Source organism: Ambystoma mexicanum, chromosome 12 (assembly GCF_040938575.1).
Source record: "Ambystoma mexicanum isolate Mex_15411 chromosome 12, UKY_AmexF1_1, whole genome shotgun sequence".
NCBI lineage: Eukaryota > Metazoa > Chordata > Amphibia > Caudata > Ambystomatidae > Ambystoma > Ambystoma mexicanum.
In genome coordinates, this window is record NC_090936.1 from 175,046,707 (window position 1) to 175,072,844 (window position 26,138).

The following is a 26,138-nucleotide window of genomic DNA, read 5'->3' on the forward strand; positions in this document are numbered from 1 at the left end:
ATCCTGGACCTGCGATGACTGAACAAGTACATCAAGGCACAGAAGTTCCGGATGGTCACCCTCCAGCACGTGCTGGGACAGCTGGAGGAGGGCGATTTCCTGTCGTCGTGGGATTTGGAGGATGCTTATTTTGACATCCCCATTTTAAAAGGACACCGAAAGTTCCCCAGGTTCGTGGTCCAAGGGCGGCACTACCAGTTCAAGGCCCTCCCGTTCGGACTAAATCGGCACCCAGTGTTTTCACCAAGTGCCTCGCTCCAGTGGCGGCACGGCTGCACCTACAGGGGATCCACGTCTACCCCTACCTGGATGATTGGCTCATCCGCGCAAGGACAAGGGAGCTCGCCGTGGAACACACAGCGAAGACCGTCCAGCTACTCACGGACCTGGGGTTCTCCATCAACTTCCCCAAGTCCCACCTGGTCCCCTCACAAGTCGCACGGTTTCTGGGAGCCAAGCTCGACACAGTGGCGCGTCTGGCCTCACCTTCGGAGGAAAGGACAAAGGCCATCCTAGGCAAGGTGCAGCACCTGCTGGCCACAGACGTGGCCAAGGTGAGGTCCATCAAGTCCCTCCTCGGGATGATGTCCTCTTGCATATATCTCGTGCCCCTGTGCAAGCTTCGGATGTGCCTTCTACCGGAGTTCCTCGACGCCCGCTGGATACAAGCAAAGGCAGCTTCGAAGACAGGATCCTTCTCAACCAGACCTTCCATCGAGCAATCTGGTGGTGGGGCACCCGCGCTCATCTGGCGGCAGGAACAGATTTTCAGAACCCCGCCCACCAGGTGATAGTGACGACAGATGCCTCCCTGGAGGGGTGGGGAGCGCACACCAGAGATCTTCATGCGAGAGGCCTTTTGGCTCCCGGAGGAGAAGCCGCTCCACATCAACATCCTGAAGCTCCGGGCAGTGTTCTGGGCTCTCAGGTCCTTTCTCCCGTCCCTCAAGGGCAAGGTTGTGAGGATCTTCACCGACAACACCACCACGATGTTTTACATCCGGAAGCAGGGCGGAACCAAGGAAGCCCAGGATCTGTGGCTTTGGGCCGTTGCTCAAGGGATGTTTCTGGTGCCGTTTCATCTGGCAGGGATAAAAAACACCATTGCCGACTCACTCAGCAGAGAGCTGCGCTCGTGCCACGAGTGGGAACTACGCCAGGACCAAGTGGACCGACTCTTTCAGCGATGGGGCAGACCCCAGATCGACCTGCTCGAGATGGCGGCGAACTCCAAGTGCCAGCGGTTCGCCAGCAGGTTTCCCCAACCGAGGAGCATGGGCTATGCTTTCTCTTTCCATGGGACGGCCTGTTCCTATATGCGTTCCCTCTGTTGCTGTTGCTGCTCTGACTCGTCAACCAGCTCAAGAAGTCCCAGTGCAGGATGATCTTCGTCGCACCGGCATGGCCGAGACAGATCTGGTTCCCGGACCTTCTGGACTTGTCAGCGTCCCCACCAGTCAAGCTGTCAATGGACGCAGATCTTCTCTCCAGAGAAGTAGGCGCCATTCTTCATCACGACCCATAGTTTCTGAACTTGCAGGCCTGGCTCCTGCAGCACTAGAGTTTGGAGGGTACGATATCCCGGCCGACTGCAGAGAGGTTCTTGCGAAGGCCAGGGCGTCCTCAACTCTCAAGTGCTACGGACATAAGTGGAAGAGGTTCTCTATCTGGTGCCGGGCACAGAAGATTAACCCACTGCGGAATACGGCCCCTCAAGTTTTGCCGTACCTACTGTCGCTAGCCAAAGCTGGATTATCTCACGCTTCAATCAAGATACACCTGGCAGCGATTTCCCGATACACCAGGACTACAGGGCAGTCATCCATGTGGTCTCATCGCCTGGTTAAGGAATTCATGAAAGGACTGTTTGGATCATTCCCGCCGGTGAAGGCACCAGCCCCGGCGTGGGAGCTCAACGTGGTGCTGACCAGGCTCATGGGTCCACCATCGAGCCGTTGCATTCGGCCCCGTTGAAGTTTCTGTCGTGGAAAACAGTGTTCCTGGTGGCCATCACCTCCGCAAGACGTGTGGGAGAGATCCAGGCGCTATCCTGCAAGCCTCCATACCTGACCTTTGACGATACGAGGTAGTGCTGAGGACGCACCCCTCCTTCATGCCCAAGGTGCCGTCGGACTTCCATCTCAACGAGCCCTTGGTGTTACCAGTTTTTTTCCTGTCGCCTTCGTCGCCGGCCGAGAGGACTTTGCACTCGCTGGATGTAGCTAGAGCGCCGAAGTTCTACGTAGACCGAACGAAGAGTTTTCGGAGGACATCACAGCTGTTTGTGAACTTTGGACCTGTGAACCAAGGGAAGGCTCTCTCGAAGGCTTCCATTTCCAGATGGCTCTCCGGCTGCATCATGCACTGTCATCGGTTGGCAAACCGACCGTTGCCCGGCCGTCCGAGAGCCCGTTCGAGCAGAGCTATCGCTGCTACCATGGCGTTCTTGTCTGGTGTGCCCCTGCTGGACATCTGCAGGGCTGCTACGTGGAGGTCGACGCACACCTTCACGAGATTCTACTGCGTCGACCGGGATTCCAGGGAGGAGTCCAGGGTCGGCCAAGCAGTGCTGCGCAACCTGTTCGCCTAAGGTGAGCCTGGTGAAGAGGTAAGAAATGCTTAATGTTGAGTTTTGATGTAATGCTTAATGTTGAGCCTTGCCACCTCCCGTGGTTGTGCATGTGTGTACTGCTATATATTCTTATATTCATGAGCATGTGAATCCATGCCAGACCCCATGCTGGAGAAGGAACAAGTTACTTATCTGTAACTGTTGTTCTCCAGCATGGGTCTGGCATGGATTCACATGCAAACCCTCTCTCCTACCCCTCTGCGGCTCTTCACTTGGTCATACTGCCACTTTATGTTCTACCAAATCTGAGGATGGCTGCCAGAGGCAGGGCTTTTGGAGAGGGCAGTCATTGGCTGGGGGCAGTATGACCCAGAGACCAGTGAATGGTTACTACTGAGAAAGACAGATCAGAAACGAAACTGATACTGATTTTTTCTTTACTGAGGATTCCCGGCCTGACGACGGGGAATATTCATGAGCATGTGAATCCATGCCAGACCCATGCTGGAGAACAACAGTTACAGGTAAGTAACTTGTTCCTTGTGCTCCTGTTACAGTTTTTGACCTTTCCTGAAAATCCCCATTTTGGCTTTTGAATACTGTTTGCTGTTGCTGCTTGCAGCACCCTTTCTAGTCTGCTTTGCAGTCTGCCTGTTATTCAACCTTTCCTTGATTTCCAGTTTTTGACTTCTGAAACCTGGTCCTGTTTTGCTGTTAAAGAAATTGAGTTCTTTACTGATATCTTTTCTGCCTTTCTAACTTTCTGTAAACACCCCGATTTCTGTAAGCATTCACAGACTTGTTATATTTCTGCCTTGCTTTTCTCTCTATCTCTCTGCTTTCCCTGCCTTTTGAAATTGTTCCGTTTGTTCCTTGCCTGTGATATTACCCAACTTCAGTCCATAGTTCTAGTGCCTGTTCTTAAGTACTCTGAGTTTCCTGAATCCCTCGTATTCGCTGTGTTGGCAGCAACCTATCTTGCCCGAGTCCTTTGCCTTGTTTATTCTGATATTCCAGCCTCTGCTTTGTACTTTGTTTCCCAATCCTATTCTGTACCTGGTTATTTCTTTCAACGCTGCTTTCTACCTCTAGTACATCTTCGTCCATTGTTGTGCCTCCACTTTGAATCCGTTTACAGTGTGACCCCTGGGTTGGTATCCGTTCAGATCAGATAAGGGAAACACTTCTGTTGCCTTTGCCTAGTCCATTAAAGTCGTACCAGCCTCAGTATATGGTCTCCAGTTTTACCCTTGCACTGAGTACCACCATCTCCTCGGCACGCCTAACTAATGACGCTGCTGTATGACCGTTGTTCAGAGTAATCTGTTGGTACCGATCCATAGGGCTTTCCCTAATGCTTTGAGACCCCTTATCATATTCCAGTACACCCTTTATTCTGATTAATCCGTGTTCACCAGTATATCTGCTTTTCTTTGCTTTCTCTCTGTCTCTTTGTTTACAGCCAGCTTATGCCCCTGCAGTTCCTGTGAATACCTGTTTCAAGTCAGAACAGTTTGGTATGTACCCTGTTTCTGTTATATGCTAGCATTGCCACCAGAATCTCCCCTAATCTACAGTGCATACTCTGAGGTATAGCCTTTGCCCTGAGCCCCTCCGGCGAGACGCCTGAGACTTATGAGCAAGTGCCCAAGGAGCTCTTTCAACTGCAAACATTGGTGACAATGACGGATTAACCAACAATTACCTCAGAAGTGCCTCCACTGCCTGCTCATATTGCCTTTCAGTGCCTCTTCAGGAACTCCATTATACAAACGTTGTTCATGCGTGAACATGATTCGTGATCATCAAACTTTGATTTCACATATTTCATTTCTTTCACAAGAGAGTCAACAGTGGTTTGTGTGAGAAACCCAAAGGTGTCTCCCTAGCTCGGGCCCGGGGATCTATCATCAGGCGGCCAGGACACGGCCATCGCTATTGGATCCAGTTCCTGGGGTGGACCAGTGAGGGTGGATCACCTGGATGGGGGGGTCCTTGGGGAGTGGAAGAGTGACACAGATGGGTGAGACGCGGTATTCCGCTTCTTTCAACACCTTTTTCCCCTCCTACTACGTAGGATATTCCGAAACACTGCCACCCCTTTTCTGACACTTTCGCACACCACAAACCATGGACTAACACTCGAGCCGTTTACCTAACATGTCCCAATGCAAGGGTCAGGCATGGTCGGGTAATTGACCAGAATCACACACCTGACAGCTATTTCCCTTCCCCAAAGGGATAAAAGGTGCAGCACGAAAGCACATTGCGATCAAGGCAGACCGCACGACGACACAGCTATCCAGGCATGGCAGTTCAAGAAGAGGAAAAAGGCTGTGAATATTGAGAGGCTGACAAGGAGAGACACAACCTTGTCCTTCCGATCCAGACCCGCGGATCTTCCTCAGAAGGAATCGTAAGACCGCAGACAATAGCTCAAGTGGTTGCAGCAGATGTCAACGGTACATGGAGCGTTCCTACGCTGATAAGCAGGACAGAGGGAGGCGCCTGCTACCACGGTACCAGCCTTGACCCCAGATAATCTGAAAGCCAATCACTACATCACAGCCGGTGAGTCGAGGGAAGAACTGATAAGAATTGAACTGTGTTGAACGAAAGCCGCAAAATAGCAACTTAACGGAAGTTCAAAGAACTGTTAGAATAAAGGGGAGACCATCTGCAGAGGAATCCGGGAACCACATGGGTGATTACTCGAAAGACTCTGGTCAATCCCCTGTTTGTTGAAACTGCTAATACTAGAAGACCTCGGTAAGGTCGCAAAGGACCGGTCAAAGTGGTCATACAGGGGTCTTGTAAAATCCTCTGTACAGTGGAAAGTCTTTGATCGACAGGTGATTGAGAAAGGCACGTTGATAAAGTTGGCAACAGTGGACCCGGCAGAGGGATGCTGACAAAAAAGGGCAAAGCCTGAAGTCCCTATGAACAGTGTGTTGACAGAAGTGAACCCGACTGAGCGATGTCCACAGTGAACTGTTTAGCAGAAGTTGGCAAGAGTGAACCGGCAGAGGGATGCCGACAGAAATGGGCAAAGCTTGAAGAATTGTTTAAAAAGGACGCTAAGATTTGTGAACCAAGGAAAAGCGATAGTGAACTCGAAAGCAGAAGGCTGAAAATTGAGAAGTGTCAGCGCCCGGAAGAGGTGAACCCAGGGGTGAGCCATTACCACCCTAATTACCGTATAAAAGGAACTTTTCGGTTTATTTTCCGACCCTCGAAGGGAAGAGACTTTTTGCGGGAAAAGACACTTGGCCATTGAGGTTCTTGAAGGTTGAGAGCGGAACTGTCGTCTCGTCTTGTTCCACCTTATCTCGTGCTCAAAATGTGGGGAAGGGAGACCCCGACTACTGCATCCTGACACATTATTTGTGTCTTTTTTTATTATGAATCCTATCCCACAATCTTTTTGTAATTAGCGTAAGGATTGGCAATAGGTTTTTCTTAGTATAGGCCCTTTTTATTTGACACAACGCCACTAGGACTGCCTTATTTTCATTTGATGGGTGAAGCTTGATCCCATCTTAGATTTAGTTTAGTTTAGGCTTTTATGTCATCCACGTTTGCAGTTTAATAAACACCTTTGAACTGTGTTTACTTATGCCTGTCTTTACTGTTGCCACCACAAGTTCCTTACATTTGCAAGACGTTCACCCTGTCTCTGTCTTCCGCTGTTCCAATCCTCTCTTCAGCTTTGTTTATGCACAAGACTTCTTTGGCTAGCTGCGCTCGACTTGTGGTCACATTCACTGTGATGTCATCCAGTTTTTCATGAACTGCTGTTATGTTAATGTTAATGTTAAAGGATATTTGTACTGCGCACTATCACCACCGGAGTGGTCCCCTGGCGCTCTGGCGGCTCTGAAAGAGGGAGGGAGGGAGGGTGAGTTAGTGGGTGGAGGCTGGAAAAGTGCAAGAGTGCAGTGATGTGCTGTTGGCAGCCTCAGCCCGGTGGGTCCGTCGTCTGGGCCTGGGGTGTATGCGGCCGGCAGTCGTCGCATACTGATGTGCGAGTCTGTGTCTTTGTTTTGTTGTTGCAGTGTAGCGAAGCCTGTGCGGTTTGTTGTGCTGGATGTCTGCGGCTGTGCTTGGTTTGGAGCTTGAGGGGTGTATGCAGAGGAGGAAATTGCTAGTGTTATTGGTCAGTTGGCATCTCCGTCCTGAATTGACCAGTTGAGCTCGCGTAATCTCACCCGATGGGTGCTTGGGCACCCTGTGCCTCTGAAGGTTCTTGCCCATTTTGCATTCGAGGCCCCTTGAACATCTCGCTGCCTCCTCCGCCCGCTCAGTCAACAACCTTGCATGCTCCTCACCCCCACCCACACGGCCAGTGCACCCGCCAGTGTCCATACCTCAGTTAGTGTGGTGATTAATGGTATCTCGCCAGTTCCACAACCCAGTGGTACCTGGTTGTAGCTATACGGGCGGTTGGGGATGGTAAGGATTGGCTGGGGTTGTTGCCTCCGTCTCCATGGGTCTCGCATGTGAACCACTCTGTCCAGCGTCACCCCTCCCGGTGCCCTGAGTTTGTTATGTTATATTATGTTACTTTGCATTTATATAGCGCCTTATGTACCATTGGCATGTGAAGCCTTTGTGCATGGAGTCAAGCATCTGTTGTAAGTCTATGAGGCTTGTGCCACTGGTACCTCAGGTGGGATGGCAGGTTGTTGTTGGCCTTCTCTGGTCTGCTTGGGGGTGGACTTGCCAAATGTGTCCATGCTACTAGTCTTCTTCCACCCCTGCGCCTTTTATCATGCTGTAATATTTCAATACCAGGTGCTGCACGTTTGCTGCCCAGTGCACCAAGTAAATGAGTGGCGTAACACCTCCACTAGCCGACTTACACTGAGAGGGTGTGTAACACCCTACCCAGTATTCACACCACCCCACAGCACAGTCTACCCTGGCCACTTCCTATAGCATGCAACAGTGTTGGGAAGTGTATAGAGCGAGTGGCCCACATTGCCAATGCTGAATCTGCCTAACATCCATGTGTTTTACTGTCAGCCACACTTATTAGAGGTATCCAGCCAGCTAATACCTTTCCATAACAGCGTAGCCACGCAGCACGCCAAAGGACCGCGGCCAGGCCTTCACTGCAGAGTGCTCAGATCTCTGCTACTCTGCAACATTCAGAGCCCAAAACGATCTTGCTCCACGCCGCTGTATTTGCACCTCACTCAGGCACCACTACAATAGTTATTGATGCGTTCCAAACAGTAGAATTATCGCAGGATCGGCCACTTCGGTACTGAGCCTTACAGCCAAGCGGCCATCTTGCTTGGCTGCTCCACAATGCGCCCACCCAGCCCTAGCGATAAGGGGTATATTGGGCACTTTTACTCCCTAAAAATAGGCAAATACTCCCCAAAAATAATTGGAAGTAAAAATACTCCCAACATAAAATGGGAAACAGACATGTATAACTGTATTCCCCTGCTTTCACCTAAAGAACTCAATGGTTATGTGTGGACCAGTAGTACACAGGAAGAAACTATTATTACTACTGCCTGATCGAAAGAAATAAACTTGTATCTTTTAATGTGTATAAATAACTAGGAGCAAAGAAATAATTGCAAAAACATTTCCGTTTTCCAGTTAAAATCTATTTTTACTCGCTTATAAAATACCCCCACTGGGAATCCGACTTCGATTTTTTTCTCCCTAAAAAATCATTTGACTCCCAAATTTAAAAAATAGGGAGTAAAATACTCACTTCCAAATCTTATCTGCAGCACTGCATCTACTTACTCGCATCTCCCTTAAAACCCAACACTGTACACTACCGCTAAATGCAAGATACTTCACCCTGTCTTTAACCTCGGTAACCACAATGTGAATACATTGTCGCTCATTCTGTAGGGCTTTATGGTATTTCCAATATGTCTCAAAGCTAACTACAAATGGATAGACGCGCATTCTGCCACTCCCCTCGCGAACTGCTAGCAGAACTGCTAGCACTAAAGTGCCTGCTAATGTGTTTTTGGCAGTGTAAATCTCTTCACCTGACTGGGACATGTTGTACTTTCACTTGCATCCCAAGTCCTCCCACCCCTTAGTTAATACTCCATTAACTAACCCTGCTTCCCTTCTTCTATAATTGTCTCTGGGCACCCACACTTTGCACGTGTGGCAAAAAACGTTCTCCCATCCAGTCATAAAACAACATTCCCCCATCTCCTGCCAAATCTACCCAATGCTTCACATACATTTCTGGATCAGGTGGGGGGGTTGTTCTAGTCATACCATCCTCATCATGTGCTCTATTTCATCATTCCATGTCTCGGTCTGTGTGTACATTTGTGAGGGTAGCAGCTTTACCTGTTATGGACACCAACATCATCATTGCACTCTTAGGCAGTCTGTTGGAGCAGCACTGTAGAATAATTTGACACAATCAAATCATTACAAGAAAAAATACTACGATAGCAACCAGAACTTTTACAACTATCCAGGACCATGACGGGGCCCATGAAAATATTGAATCGAACCAGTCTTCAGCAGTCACTCCAGCCTATTTTCCATCGTACTGCGCAAGGTGTGGAGGGCCCCTATGGCATGGTTTAGAGATCCATTCTCTGCATTATTGGGGGTATTTATGTGCAGCAAGAAGATCCTATGCTTTTGCACATGCCCCCTTCCATTGCCGTAAGTAAATCCAGAACATACCGGTTCTGGAGGGTCATGAGACAAATAGCCCACAATTCTGCTTTTATTGAATTGAGACCATATTCTGTCTGTTTCGCTATTCAGAGAATCTCATGCCTTGTGATTTGCAACTACTTCCCATTTGCTGCAGTCTGGATGCCAGGCACAAGCAGGGAATTAAAAAATGTTTACATTTTTGTAAACAGACGGAACGGTTCTGGCATTGCTTTGAGCCTTTCACGAGTCGTGGGACCAGTAATTCTACCTCTTTTGTCAGCGGACTCTTAGTGAGCGACAAGCATGCTGATGTGGAGGGTGTTCAGTTGCAACTGGGGGTGCCATGTTTATGACCGTCAAATGCAAGTCAGGCACTATGAAAACAGCTGAATGCAAGCTGTTGAGCGAACAGATGCCTCTCCAATATAGAGGAATGTGGAGATAAGAGTATTGTCCGCACACTCCGTGTAAAGGTCCATCAATGCAGATGTGCCGTTAGTCAGGTCTGGAATAAACAGTGTTATTGCACCTTTCAGTTGTGCTTATGAGTACAGTGCCATTTCATTTGAAGCAAAAAGAGAAGTGTGTCAGTATCTGCACCTTAGCTGGCTTTTTGTTCCGTTTGATCCAGGTGAGTTTTGACACGTAGATGCTCAAAATGTGCGAACCTTTGTGGTGGACCCGTGCCACTACATCCTCTGAGAACCCCAGTAGGCCCCCAACACCCCGCTATACAGCTAACTAGTCCTTTCACCCATCTGTTGTTGAAAAACAGCACACTTTCCAATTTTGTTAGTGGTCTTATTTGACAACATGCTTGCTCTTTGTTCTTGGCACGTTCACTTTCCTCTCTGTCCGTTATCATTGCCTGGACCATGTCTCCTTGAAACAGGCTTCGTACTCCACAAAAGCTCCAGGTCCACTAAACATTCTGCTATTAGAGGTGGCATTTCTTGAGGGAAAAACTGTTTGGGCGTGCCTGTTGAATTGGGTATAAGAGCGCCAGTGTAGCAGTTCTCATTGAATTTGCTCTTCCCACCGCCCTCATGTGATTGTACCACATATGATCTGTTTCAGGGTGGTGCACATCTGCAACTGTATCCAAAATAACTCCTTTATATTCATTATGTTCTATTTAATTTTCTGTTTCCCTTTTATTTCTTGCCATCACTATACTTAATATTTCTGTGTCATCACTATACCCCACCTTTATCTGCCAACCCTGTATGAAATTACCTACAATAAAGGAAACAAGAAGACAGAAACAGCAGCATCCTATTTATAACAATATATACATTACATGATTTCTTAATCCTGGAAGCTGTGAGGAAGAGGAAAACGTAATGTCATGGTGCCCGCGGGGGTGCATCTGTTGCAGAAATGTCACTATAATAGTCACCACATTCATTGTTTAATGTCAATATTCTTAAGGGCCTGCAGGAGGTGGGGCTGTGCCAGTTGCTTTTCGAATATCTGATAAGCGGAACCAATACCGTAGCTCTTTCACTCTTACAGCAGATGGAGTGGCATACACCACCTTGAATGGTCCTTGGTATCAACACTCATTCCACTTCCTCACAAAGGACCTTATATATCCGAAGTTCCTGGGGTAGAGCTAAGGCGCTTGTAGAGATGTTTTGTCGACCGTAGGCGTGGCAGCTGTTTCTTCTCTCCCGGGAGTGAGCTGTTGGGATATGATCTTTATACATTTTGTTAAATCCCTCAATTACTCCTGAAACTCCTCCCCCAAAATCTCAGCTGTCCTGTGTGCATCTGATGCAGTGTGTGCAGGTGTGAGTGGTATGTGCAACCTTCTCCCCATCACTATCTCATGCAGGGACAAGTGGCAGTCCTTACCTGGCTGGTTCCTAAGGCTGAACAGAGCCAGAGGAAAACAAAACAGCCAGTTCCTGCCTAGCGAATGACATCACTTTGATGGTTTTTGTTTCAACAATCCATTAAGACATTCCACGATGCTGTTGGCTTGTGGGTGGTAACGTGAGCACAATTTATGTTTAGTCCCTAGGAGAGATGTAATATAAATAAATAATTTGTTGAAAAAGTGAGTCCCGTTGTCTGACTTTAGGGCAACAGATATGCCCTAGCGAGGGAAGACCTTGCATATGTACAAAAAATATGGCTGCTGATTTAGCATCTGTTTGTGCGCACGGCACGCCTCAATCCAATGAGAGAATAGACACACAACAATTGTAAAATAACAATATTTACTTCACCTGTTTATCATGTCCACATAGTCTATGTGGATCTCCCAAAAGGGTCCCATTGGACGGGGCAATGTGCCACGCAACATCCTGAGCGTGTGCCGGTGCTGTAGAGGTGGCAGGCAGTGCAGTTCGCCACAAACTTTGGGTAATGCAGTTGTTCAAGAGCAACCATAAGCAATTTCTGTGGCATTACTACTTTATCTACAATGTTTTGCCTTCAGATAAGATCCGTCAGTGAGAGTGAACACCCACGTTTGACCCACAAATTCTTCCCCTTTTGGGGTTGCCTTACCTTGCAATTCAATTATCTGAGATGAACGGCGCAGCTGTGTACGGCACTGCTAGCTGTAATTGTTGTGTGGCTGCCTCAGGATTTTCTTTGACGTCCAGGACGTCTAAATACGCTTCTTCTTTGGCGTCCCTATCTGTGGCATCATTGCAGAGTGAAACAAAATCTGTATTTCGGGTGTGTGTGGCCACCTCTACTACTATTTGGCAGGATAAGCCATGAATTAATCTTTCTAGCAATGCTTTGTGATACACAGGTGTCCCATCTGACCTCTTGAACCCTTTTTCTTTTGCCACCTGGACAACCATGAATGTACTTCATATGTTACGTATGCAGATTCATAATGTTACTACACACCCTTGTAATGCTTCTAGTGCTTCAATCAGTGCAATGAATTCTGCTGCTTGTGCAGAATAATGCCTTTGTCCAACCAATAAACCATCAACAAGTGCATACTCCCTCGCTTGAATTAGGTCATCCTCGGGACCTTTGTATGTAACACAATTATGCACCTCCTCCCCTGGCTGAACGGGTATTGCAATCAATGTAGCAGGGTTTACGGTGCAACAACTTAAAATGTGAATGGAAGGGGTGGGTAGTATAACCTCATAACCGGAAGATCCCTGGGTAGTGAGGGTTGATTTGGATCTTTCCAGAACGGCGAAAACTGCATGCTCCACATATAATGTTACAAAGCACCCCATGGTTATTGAGTATAATTTTTCAATCGCAAAAACTGCAGTTGCTAACGCCTAGTTGCACAGGAAATTACACTGCATCACAGAGTCTAAAATCCTGCTGTAATATTCTAAGGGCTTGTGTCCAAGAGATGTTGTCTAGGTCAACACTGCTGTCATTACTTCCCCATTGGTATGTGAGAACAAATAGAATTATGTTGTTTAATCAGGGGTTGCTAACACTGGAGTGTTACTTATAGCATTCTTGAGTTCTTGAAAACGTGATAATTTCTCCTGTCCATGTGAGTGACCCTTTATCTTTATGCGCTACTTTAAGTCCTTGCAACAAGGGCTTTGTGTAGCTAAAGTAGTTGGAAATCCAAGCTCTACAATAGTTGAACAATCCTAGAAATTGAGGATAGAATTTTCCCTAAATATACCACTTCCTTCAGACAATGCTTCATTTTGTCTTTGTCAGCCTTGTACCCCTTTTATGCAAGTAATTGTATTTATTTATGAGCTATTTGTAATGCACCAATGCAACAAAGTGTTTCAAGGTGTGTAACATTTTATTGAGAAGCCACCCTCAACACAGGGAGTTCCTTCCCTCCCCACTCAAGTGGTTATGCAACAATCTGTTTAACAGATTTTTTTTTAGCCCAATCTCAGACACATATCATGCCCCGTGGATCCCTCGCCCCTGAGCTAACAATGAACCAAGAACCAGGCCGGTGTACGGGAAATATATTGGTATTTATTTAAATTAAAAGTAATAGAAATTAGCATGAAAATGTAAAAAAAAACACTTTATCCGTGGCACAACACAATCAACTTTTTCGCAGCTTAAATAATTCAAAACAGTGAGTTAAAAAGAACACAGACACAATTCTTACTTTCTTCAAATTTCACTTCACAAAATAATTACACTGATCAATTGTCCTGTTGTGCGATTTTGATTTTCCTGCAGGCTTAAAAGGCTAACAGTAGGATTCCAAGATTGCTTCAAATACATATGGTAATTATGATTTCGCCCACACTTTTGGTTAAAAATGAACACAAGGTGATTGATTGCTTTGTTTTCCAGACCCCCCCCCCTTGCTTTGGTCAATGTTGGAAAGTCAGACCGAAAAATTGTAATGCTTTGGGGAATTTTAGATTTCAGACCCCCCTTACTGAAATGCCTGTGTTTGGGAAGCTGGATAAAAAAGGTTGAATTGATTTGAGAACAAAGACACCCCTCTCCCTTAAGAAGTCAGTGTAAGCTAGCCACCAAGGATTACCCAATTAAATTATAGGCTATAGTTTTCAGCGCACAATGGGAAGCGAGCTTTGTTCATTTCGAATGTTAACAAAATTCACCCGTAGTGTTCTGCCAAATGGGAAATTAATACAATTAATATTTTTGGGGACATATGCTAAGAAACTACAGCTACTCCACCCACTATAAAGGCAAAGGATTCAAGGCGAGCAGACCTCGGGTTAAGGTTCAGGAAAGCCAGCTGCATCTCGGAACATTCGGGAAAGATAGGGAAGGGGTCTGGACAGTCCACTCTCAAAGATGGCCTCCCGCTCTCCACCACAGGACCCAGTCAGAATTAAAGCCTTCCTAGAAATAGACAGCTCCACCCAGATGCACTCTCAGCATTCTCCTCTGGTGTCTCCATACAGCTGTCAGAATGGTAAGTTTCAACAGCCTTACTGATGGTCTGTCTCTTCTCTCTGTCCTCCTGTCTTTCTCCTTTTTCTGTCTCCCCGATTTTTGTGTCTCTCCCTGTCCTAGTGCAGTCCCCCTTATATAGCAGAAGTGACATCACCAATTTTACAATCTTGGGGAAGTACACTGCAATAAACCCTGCCACTAGGATTGGACTGTTACCAACTCTCTCCACCCAACCCCACCTCCAAGTCAGGATTGGTTTAGGGGACTGGAGTAAAATATGGCAATTGCTATTTGTTTTCCTTTCAATTTTTTTACAAAAACTAGTTATGTATCACAACTTCATAATTTTACTAGCAACTGCCAGACTAAACATATTTTCTGTTTTCATGGCGAATTAGATAAGCCGACCACCAAATCTCTACGATGTAGCATGGCCATGTGGCACATTTCTGCCAGTTCCATAAAAAGTATGTTGTGAATATGTACGTTATTAAGCATATCCCTATTTTCATTTCCTACCTGCTCACCAACTCTCATATTTGGAACATGTTCAGATCAGCCAGAAACCTAGTTTAACTGGTCATTACAGTTCCCAGCGTCAAAGGTAGATGCATTTTATATCCCCAAAATCGCCTAGAAATTACATTAAAAATGGTACAAAAATTAATTCAATCCACTTTAGGGTTGCTGGGAAAAAAGGCCCAAATTGTAATAGTCCTTTTAAATTAATTGTGAATGTTCCTGTGGAACAAATGGCAGTTTCTGCTTTCAGTCTTTTTTATCAGTCTCCTTTGTGCTGGAAGCTTGCTCTTTGAAGTTGCAGCCCCCAGTCTTCACACCTTTTAGTCATGCTCCAGCCAAGGATGACTTCCCTTTAAAGCCCCTGCTTTCAGAGCCAGCAGGTATGGAGGACACTGGGCTTTCAACACCTTCAGCAGCAAATGTTATTATAGGGGGTCATTAGATGGGAGATTTGACATCTAGGCTGGAAGTCGGAGATTTCCTTTGTAAAGTTTTGACCACAGCCAGAAACAGGATTTCCTTGGGCTGACATTTTTTTTCATGAAGACAAAGTGGCTCTTCAAATGTCACTAGGGTTTTGTCAATGAAACATAATATATATTGCTCTTTGTCAACCCACACATCATGATTTGTTTTCCGAAAATTGTTCTGTGAGCAGTGATATTATTTTCAGTTTTATTTTTGAAGCCGTTTTTATTTGCACAAACATGTGCAGACCGTTTTTGTTTTCAATGTTTAAAAATCCTGTTTTCCATGTGACAGGGATCTTTGATTCTTCCTTCTTTTGTAAATTAAATGCTGCTTGTCCATTGGTAATGACAGGTAGCCCCCTTTCCACATGGATCTTTAACTTTACTTGAAAAACAAAAACAAAAGCCAAGCCGTTTTGTTTGTGTTTAAATACCTGCCATTTATGTGAAAGGGACTTCTGTTTGGGGCCTTTAAATGCACCCCACAAGTGCCACTAGACAAGAAAACAGGAGGGTGGGGGGGCACGGGGGCACCAAGGGAGAAGATAACAATAGCAGTCCTACTAGGCCTTTTGATATTCAGATTGTGTAAGCGCAGTACAAGAAGTGCGGGGGAGAGGAGGAGTGCCGGTCTGCGCAAAATGTGAAGTACTAGGGTGGGAAGGTAAGTGCAAGGCAAAGAGGAGAGAGTGCAAGTAAAAGGTGGGGAGAAGGAGGGGGTGAAGAGGGCCACAGGGGCTAAGCGAGTGCTAAGGAGAGGTCAGGTGGGCAAGTGCCAGGAATTGCATGGGGTGCAGGGGGTAAGAGTCCACATGCTAAGTGCGAGGAAGGGGGTGCACTGGGCGAGGGGCTGCTGGTGCCCTGTAGAACTAAGAGGGAACCAGGAAGCCAATCACTGAGGCAGAGGGGGGAGTTGGCAGGGCAGGGGGAGAGGGAAGAAAGAAGAGCAAAAAAGGGACTTGAGGAGCTTTCGGAACTTAAGGAGGTCCGGCTCAAGCAAAAGCGGGGCAGGGAGGCCATTTCAGTGGGAGACTCCTGCGGATCATAGCGATCTACTCCCCACTCTCTGCTTAGAGTGGTTGCCAGACAAATGGTCGAACCAATTTGGTCGAAAACCAAATGGTCGAATTTTTTTCTTTTTATTATTTTCACCCCTTTTTTTTATTTTTTTGGGGGGGTCCCTCCCCCAACCCCCTTTTTTTCTCTAAAAACCCCTTTTTTTAAAAAACGAAAACCCGAAAAATAAATATATAAATAAAAAAAAAATTCGACCATTTGGTTTTCGACCAAATTGCGTCGACCAAATGTCATTCGACCAGTTTTCAGTCGACCAAATGACTGGACACCCTTAGAGTAGCATCTGATCTGCAGAGAGTTGGCGCTAAAAGACCGGAGGGCTCTAGCAGGGAGATATTAAGGGAGAGAGAGTTGGATGCATTGGGGATCCCGGGATCATTGGCACCACACCATGCCTGAATAGCAGGGATGAGAGAGGAGAAAAAGGAGGCAGTGGTTTTAAGATTGAAGGAGAGCTGTGTGTCTGCATACACTGGAAGTGAGGAGATAAGGAGGCGATCATATGGGCCAGAGGGGCATGGTAGATGTTAAAGAGCCATGGCTAGAGGATATAGCCTTGAGGGACGACACAGGTAGAGTGTGTGATAGGGGAGAGAAAAGGGCCCAGTTGAACCTAGGAAGGTCTGTCGGAGAGGAATGAGGTCAACCAGTCCAGTGTCAGGCCTGTGATGCCAAGGGTGTCCTGGAGCCGATTTGTCAGGGTGGCATGCTTGACCGTGTCGAAGGCAGAGGAAAGATCCAGAAGGATCAGAATGGAAGGAGAGTTGGAATCAAGATTTGAGAGTAAGTCTTCACGGGTGTTCAGTAGAGCGGTTTCCGTGCCTATGGCTGCTCTGAAGCCAGTCTGGTAGTTGTGGAGACAGCCAACAGATTCAGTGTGTTGGAACAGTTGGGAGATGACCAGCTTCTCCAGGAATTTGCCCAGGAAGGGGGTAATGGAGATAGGGCGGTAGTTAGCCCTGCAGGAGGGGTCGACAGAGGGCTTTTTGAGGAGAGGATGCACAAGGGATTGCTTGACGGGTAGCAGGAATTAACGAATGTTTAAGGAGGGGTTATAGAAATCTGTCAAGGCTGGAAAAACATATTTACTATTGTAATACCTTCAGTACAGCCCAGGTAGAAAAGACTAGGACAAGGAAGATCACAGACGAAATGAAAAGTACTGGTCAGACAAGTACTGGTACAAGGTGGCCCAGAGGAGGCATAAAGATGCAAATGTCAAAAGGAACAAAGGACTTTCTGCCAGGAAGGAACTGGTAACAAAGTATAAGAAGAGACAAATGGCTATCAGACTGTCAAGCCAGCCCCAGAGTAGTGAGAGACGATGAAACTGCCAAATGCAGTATTCCTGAAGTGGCGAAGACCAGAGATGTGGAGGAAATGAGTGGGAAGCAGAGAGTGTCACCAGCAGTTTTGACTGCAGTGTATCCATTGATCAGTGGAAGAAGTTGAGGCAGTGGCGTGACCTCCCGTAGGGGTTAGACTATGTGGTCCCACACTGACGCCAAGACTGCAGGGAGCCAACGGAGGCAGAGATGCTGTGAAACCACCGAAGACCGCGGGAAGCCTGGAAGAACCAGCGAGGTGCAAGCAGCTCCCAGCAGGTAACTGGAGGCACAGACGGACCAGTGGAGACGAGGGAAGAGTCGAAGGGTCTCAGCTTCCAGCCATCAACGTGGCAGAGCCTGAAAGTGGGCCACAAAGGGTCTGGGACCCTATAACGAATACAGAGTGCATCCGAGGAGTACTTCCTCGTCTCAGTGGAGACAGCAAAACCACTGACTACCAGAGAAGGGTCGGGGACCCCACAGTGAATAGGCTGCTTCCAAGGAATACTTCCTCGTCTCAGTGGAGAGAGAGAAACCACTGACCAGCAGAGAAGGGGCCGGGACCCTAAAATAGTAGAAAGAACCAACAGATGAGAACGTCACACAGGAAGACCACTGAATACTGGAGAAGGGTCGGGAGCCCAAAGCAAAGTGCAATACAACATAAGGAAAACTTTCCCCAATTCAGTGACCATAGGGACATCACGGAAACTCAGAGTTGGGACACTGGAACAGAGACCAATAAAGTTACCCAGCTGGCAGCAGTTAAGAACATTACAAGTTATATGTCGAGAACCAGGGGAAGGAAGTCGTTCCCCCTGGACCAAATTGTGGTAGGTTGACGTTGGAGTGTGTAATATCCATTGCGCCTACCCACTTATTTTAGTAAGATTACTCTGAGTAGATGGTCTGGTCTGGCTGCAGGGCCCAACAATTACTGTTATCCACTTGTCATTCAATGTGTAAAAGAAAGTTGGGGAATGTTGAGTTCCTTACGCCTAACCCTTTTGTTAAAACACAAAATCCTACATGTGGAATGTGTAAAAGGTGATTTATTGTTTTTAACATAATCCATTTGGAGGCACGTGCAATTGTTTCGCCCTTACTCCGGCTTTCTCAAGGCACAGTTACAGTTTAGAGTGTGTGTGACACAGTATTATGTGTGTAACTCAGTTAGTACACTCTTGCACAAATTGAACACATAGTACATATATTGAATATTCCAACATTTTAGGTTTCCATATATCTTAATAAATATACATAGACTTCTCATACATAGACATCATCGAGTCTGGGCAGCTAATAGTCAATGGCTGCTCTTTCAAGTTTGTTTCTATATAGTCTGGGTACTATCCTTCCAATATTAAATGAATTTAGACATCGTGATACATCCATATACACCAGGAGAAGGGAGGAATTCTCCTAGTAAAGAATCTGAAAGCTGAACTAATATAGAAGTGAGTATAACGTCGGGGGAAGGGAGTCAATCCACCTGGCTTGTTTCTTTTTATAAAGAGGAATCTGAAACCCAAACTAAAATGAAGTCAATAGAACAGAGATTTGAGGCATTCTCCTAGTTGATGATATTTTGTGTTTGAACTGTGCCAGGAGGAGGGAGACATTTTCTTGGACTTTTAATTATGCTGAATACCTGGGGAAGGAAGTTATTCTCCTGGTGGAAGACTTTTCTTTATTTCGCATTATTAGGTCTAAGTATGAGGGATAGAAGTAGGGTTTTGAAGGGCAGTGAATATTATTTGACTGACATTCTGACACTTGGTTATTTGTAAGGTGAGGCAGGGAAACCCCTCATAGTTAGGGATCGATAGGTTTTCTTTGTGGTATATAAAATACCACATATATAGTATAAAATAGATATTTCAGTTGAGGCAGGGAACCCTCTCCTAGAGTTAGGGCGAGATAGGGTTTTCTCTTGCTTTGTGCACTTGAATAAAAGTTTATAATAATCACCATGACCCCTCAGTGTCAGTCTCTTACTTCTGCACCCTTACAAAGTCTATTAATATCTTTATTCTTTCTTTACTTAGTAGAATTGGAGGTTTTGTTTTGCGATCTCCTTGATAGTATAGCTCAGTGGCAACTCACTCGTCTTTGGAGCAAGACGACGCAAAGCAACAAATGTCTTACTTCAGTATAAAGCACGTTATAAAAAATCAATTATTATATAATAATGCTGTTTGCAGAAACGAAATCAATCCCTTAAAGAACATACCACCAATAAATTCAACAACATATTTATCTACCCACAGCATTACTTTTACTAAGAATACTGGATTACAGGTATCCTGCAACAGAGCTGATAGATTTAATATAATTAGAATAGAAAAGCTATGCCCTTTTCTTTTACATTTATGCTGCGTGCATGAATTGAAATTGTTTTCAGCACTATAAAATCCTACAATGCAGATGGTTTTCTTTCATTATACCACACCCGGTACTGTCAGCTTTGTGTCTTTATCTCAGTGACCACTACAGTACACCATTTGACATTTGAAAATGGATGATGTTGCTGCTAGCATTTTATGCACTGTTTTCCTAAGTCTGCCTTGGCTCTGGAATGAGGAATGTCCAGTGTGGCTCTGCTTTAGTGTGAGAAGCAGCCTTGGAAGGTTTTGATTAAAATGTTATTCCCTTATGATCTTGTGATTTTACTAAAATGACTGATTTGACAATGTTAAGTTTTAGAGTCCGGTGAATGAAACAAGTCAAGGTGATTAGTGTATAAGAAAGATTTGGGCAGCTTGAAAGAGGCAGTGCATTGACATTTTTGTGTATATTTGCCTGGACTGAAAAACAAGTCCTGCTGGTATAAAGCCTTTCCATATTATAATGTTGGTTTTGTTTCCGGTCTGATTCATGGCATATAAAACAGTTTGATTTACGAAAGCGAAGCATTACATAACACTTCGCTTATTTCAAATTGCTATTATTACCATCTATTGAGGTAGAATGATAATATATTGGGCCTCATTACTGGTCCGGCGGTAACCGTGCCAGTAAAACCGGCAGGTTGCCGTTGGATCCGTAAATATTTACCAGCGCCTGACTTGCCAGTAACACTAGGGGATTACAACCCCAGCAGCCGGGAAGTCAGGGGCTGGTAGAATGTTGTTCCCCATTCCCATAAAGCCCCGTAGGACTCTGTGGGAGTGGGGAACATGGAAACACCTGCACCGGTAATAACGGTGCCAGTGCTTCTGTGAAACTCTGGGAGCGGGTGCCGTTCCGCCCGGCAAGTCAGACCTGCCGGGCGGGAGGGCACCCGCCCGGCAGACTTGTACTTTGCCGGTTCAGAAACAACGGTGCCAGTAAACGTACCGGCACCGTTGTTTCCGGACCGGCAAGTTTATAATGAGGCCCATTGTGTTTGTATTCGTTAAGGCTTACTCAAAGAAATGGATTTGTAAAGATAACAAAGAACAAATCCATAGACTGTCTGAAGCGGTCATTTTGATGAGTAAGTACTTGGACCTGATTTTTGACGTCGCAATTATTGTGTCCCCAGGTCAAACTCGCACAGCTTCCTTTTGCACAGACACTCTACAACATCGCTGATACACTTATGTGGTGGCCTGTGTGAGAAACCAGAAGGTGTCTCACCAGCTAATCCCTGCAGATGTCTCTCTCAGGTGGCCAGGGCACATCCATCGCCTTCGAATCAAAACCATGGGGGTGGACCAGTGCGGGAGGATCACCTGGGTGAGGGGGACTCAGGCAGTGGGAATGGGACGCCGGATGGTGAGACGCGGTACCCCTCTCTTGCCTGTGGCACCTTTGCCCCATCATAACCAATGGGATATTTAGAACCTCAACCCCCCACCTCCTTTTTCTGCACGAACACCTTTACACAGACAGCCGGCTCTCGGAGGAAACAGACTCACACCCAAGCCGTGTACCTGACATGTCCCAATACTATGTCAGGCGAGGTCAGGCAGTTATCGACAGTCACTCACACCTGACTTCCATTAAACTTTCCCACACGGATAAAAGGCGAAGCACAAGAGCACACTCTGAGCGAGGCAAAACACACAAAGGTACAGCAGTTTCGATTTGGCAGCTGAACGAGGGGAGAAAGACGGCCAGACACAAGAGGTTTGAGAGAGGGGCAACACCTTTGACCTTTTTGGCAGGAAGCCGTTACTTTCGAGAAACCTTGTGTATGAGCGCGATAGAAATAAAATATCAATATCAAGACCGGGAAACCGGGCTAATGAATCCTGCAATGTGTGTCAGAGATACCGACGGTCCTCCTGCGTAACTGACCGAGGTGAGGAGGAGCAGCGGATGCTGTGTTATTGTCCTTGGCTCCAAGAACAGAGAAGCGCTGGAGAACAACACAGCTGGTGAGTTGGGGAGACCGATGCCAGACCGCTCTGTGTTGAAGTCAAGGTTGCAAGCGGCAACATTGTAAAACGAACGCTGGAATGAACATTAGAAGGAAAGATACGATACAATTGACAGTGGTCCACTGCTGTGAATGTCCTCAATCGAAGGTCTCTGTACGGTATCCTGACAAGAGAAATGAAACTAGAAGATTCATGTGTAATGTAATTGTGTGAAGTGAATCGAAGTGGTTTTATGACGGTTTAAGCAAAACCCATCACACATTGGAAAGTCTTCCATTCTGGAATGGAAAAGAGGATCTGAGCCAGGCGAAGGGGGATCCATGGTCTGAGCCCGAAAGAGGGAGACCAAATTGTCAACATTGGAGAAAAGGGGTCTAAACCAGGATGAGGGGGACCTGTAGTCCGTGCCCGAAGGAGGGAGACCAGTCTTTAACTTATGAAAGTAAAAACCCTGACACTTTTGTGTTTTGTTTGTTAGATCAGACCCTCTGCAATAAGAGTCTGTCATTGCGAGAGACACTTTGGCGGAAGGCCCTGATGCCTATGTGTTGAATTGTTACCTTGTGGTCAAGTAAAAGGGGAAGGGAAGCCAACTGCTCTTTTCTTGAACACTTTTCTTTTGCATACATTGTTATACCAGACCATTTTGTATTTAGAAGGAAGGATTGGAAATAGGTTTATTAGTATAGGCCCTTTTACTTTGACAGACTCCACTAGGTCGTAACCTGCTCCCATCTTTAGATTTGGGTTTCGATAGGCCTTCTACCAACCCATTGAAGTTCAATAAACAACCTTGAACTGTGATCATGTGATCACTTGTGCCTGTCTTCACTGTTTGATAACATGCCTTCCGTACACCTGTATGAGGCTATAGTTGTATCAGTAGTACAGATGCCATTTGAAATGTGAAAGATTGCTGCCAATGCTGAGAGTGTGAATAGCATCAATGTTACCATGTCCAAAGCGAATGTTGTAATGGCTGTGAATAATTGACTTGATGCCGGCAGCTGTATCACCCTTTACTTATACGACTTTGGCTCCTTTGCACTTTACTACACTCATGTATGGCAGGATTGTCCTTGACCAAAATTTATTTTTCTGTAACTCATAGGTATAAGGGATCAACCGATTCCTATATTGAAAAAGTAATGATATCTTCGAATGCAGAGGATGCTTTTCTGATCAAGATTTTGTTGAGACAAACTAGACGGCCTGAAATTGGAGATAAATTTAGTAGTCGTCATGGCCAAAAAGGTAATGTGGTTTTAAGTTGCTTTTAACCTAATTTGTGCTGAAATTTCTTTTGCGGCTGCTACATTTACTTAAAGGGATGGTACACCCACTCTGTACCTCATACCAATGTATTATAACTGTGTTTTTTACAGAGTGTGAGGCAGGCATGGTATCAAGAGAGACACAGACTCAAAGATATTTGTTTTAAAAACCTTAATTTACTAAGGTTCCTGGGTTGGTGTGATGCCTGACTGGCCTTAACACTAAAGGGATGGTTCCCTTAACTGATGTTTCTAAGGGCCGTCGAAGTCTGGAAGTCCAAAATAAAAATATTTCGGTGTCTAAACCTATGCTTGCCCTCACCCTTTAACAAAAATGTGCTGGGAAGTCTTTCAAAAGCAAAAAGTGGTGGTTCGGCAAAAATAGGAAACCAGGATTGGTTTCAGGTGGTCTTCTCACCAGGTGTAGGTTGGTCGGCTTCAAAAGAATGAGTTCAATCAAAAGGGACTGTTCATAAAACCTTCTCCATAGTTCAAACAGTGTCAGTGTATTTAATGCTGTGGGGTTCCCTTCCCCAAACTTTAGCTCTTCCAAGCTCAAAACATAATGAAAAAACACAGTTCTTCTTTAAATGTCTCTGGTTTCCCTTCCCCAAGCTTCAATTCCTTCCGTAACACAAAATAATCAAGATTCCACTTTGATAGGCCTCTTAGGGTTCTCTTCCCCTATCTTAGGCCTCTTCCAAGTCCAAATAGAAGTTCAGCTCTTAGGCCTCTCAGGGTTCCCTTCCCCAAGCTCAGGCCTTTTCCAAGTTCAAATACAAGTTCAGTGCTTAGGCCTCTCAGGCTTCCCTTCTCCAAGCTCAACCATCTTTTGAGTTTCAAAACACAAGTTCATTTTGTCAGGATGTACCTTTCTTTCATATACAGTTCTTTCAAGGGGTTCTTTGCTCCTCCTAAGCGCGACCACTCCGAGCTTTAACCCCTCTCTTTTATTTCCTGCTCTTCCTTCTCTTAACCTTTTGTTTTCAGGGGCTTATTCCCCTCTGTTTCCCCCCCCTGTTTTCTTGACAACTTTATTATGCCCATTGGCACCTTCTTTTTTATTTTTTTATTTCAAGTTTTATTGAGTTTTATGAGGAACACAATTCACATTTGTAGCATTGGATCCGTTAAACCGGATCAATAGCATTATTAGAAAATAAAAAGAAAACAAAGAATGTGAGTCTGTCCTGTAGCCCCCTCCTCCTCTCCCTCCCACACCGTAACCCCCACCCTTTCACAACTTAATAATCAAATGGCTCTTTCGCGTTCACCCATTTCTCCTTGCACCTCTGGGGGAATTCTTCGTCTCTTGAGCAGGTGACCGTTCCATTTAGTGTATGTGGACCTCTAAGTTGGGAAAGTATAGGCTTCGTGTCGTGAGTGGCAAGTAACTCCTACGTCTATTAAATATATTTTGCACGGAAATCCAACCATTCCAGTTCGACTGAACCAGCGTCACCGTGAATGGCTGCTGTTAAGTGTTCCATCCGGTATAAGTTCTGAGCCGTGATGGCCCATTCATTCTTTCGAGGGGGAAGCTCTCTTCCAGTGTGTTGCCAAACATGCCCTTCCAGCAAGGAGCAAACTGTGAATTAATCATTTTAGAAAATCTGATGTATTCTCCTTCCTGTTCCTGTCGTCCAAATAGTATCAGCATCAGGGTTTTCCCCCACGTGATCCTGTCTAGGTCTTTAATGCAACTAAGGACCTCATCCCAATAGGACTGGGCCACCCTACATCCCCACCACATAATGCCAGTAGTCGGCTCTCGCTCCACACTCAAGCCAACACATGGGGCTCACTCCTTGATACATCTTGGAGAACATGACCGGGTCATATTGCCACCTATACAAGAGTTTGATGCCATGTAGTTTGTACTGACAGGAAATGGATGTCTGGGAGGCCCCAATGCACATCTTCTGCCACATCCGTGGGGAAAGCTCCCCAAACTCCCTCCCAGCATTGTCTCAGCTTGTCTGAGGACCCCCTTCTCGTCTGCACTAGGGCCCTGTATAGTGAACCGATTAATCCCTTGGAACCGGTCCTGGTATCCAAGATCCTCTCGAAGGGTGTACGTTCCCTCTATACTTTCTCCTTCCAGGCCTTCCTCGTCATTACCGCCTTCAATTGTAGGTATAGAAAGACGGAGAGCGAGCCTATCTCCAGTGCCTCTTCCAGCTCCTGTATAGTAATTGTTAGGAAAGATAACCATTTATGTGTAATTTTCCCTCCAGTTGTGTACCCCAACTTTTTGCTGTTGTCTGACAAGCCTAGCCTGACTTTTGCCAGTGGAGCACAGCCTTCTGCTGCACTCCGCTGGGTTTTCGCTCACTTTGTTATGGAGAAACTGACATGCCCTTAAGACAGTCAGTAGGGGGAGACTTTGTTTTCCTTAGTCCTTTGCTATGTTGCAACTTTTCTGCAACATGTTACCAGTGCACAATGTACCTTACAGTACAGTGCGCTGGGGTCTTCCTTTCGTTTCCAAAGGCCCTAGACTTGCGCAAAGAATTTTTTGGCAGAAGTACAGATGTGATTTGGACAGGGCTTGTGGCAGCTTTTACTTTTGCATATTTTTTACCCTTTCTTGCCATGCAAATCACATTTACCGCGGATGGCACAGAAAGGTGGCCTGGCTCCAAAATGGCCATGCCACGAGGTTCTTTGTCCTGTCCTTTGGCCATCTTTTCCCTTTGCCTTCCCAGGTCGAGCAGTCCCGGGTCAGTCCTTATTTGGGCATGTGTTCTCCTGCAAAACGTCAAGCTTTCGCGGGCTTCTGCATGCCTTGTATGTGTGCCTCCAGGATGTGGGCTGGACTGTCTAGTTCCAATAAACATCCTGGGTGCCAGAGAGTCTGGTGTGCTGGGAATGACTGGGACCACCCTGGTCCGTGATTGGTCCACGTCTGGCATGGCTGTATGTTAGCAGGTCTCTCATTGGGTCCTCTTCGTTTTGGCACAAAGGAGATTCTGGATAAGAGAATGGTCCAAACACCCATATCAGGTCGATCT

The 26,138-nt window shown here is 46.1% G+C and overlaps 1 protein-coding gene across 1 annotated transcript in view; it reads left to right on the forward strand.

Annotated features, from left to right (window-relative positions):
• The window catches only part of POLR3B (RNA polymerase III subunit B), a 1,940,302-nt gene that overhangs the window by 1,596,058 nt on the left and 318,106 nt on the right, over window positions 1-26,138 (forward strand). Inside the window, exon 23 of the mRNA XM_069628254.1 lies at window positions 22,962-23,104. Coding sequence (XP_069484355.1) covers window positions 22,962-23,104 — 143 coding nt within the window. The remainder of the gene's footprint in view (window positions 1-22,961; window positions 23,105-26,138) is intronic.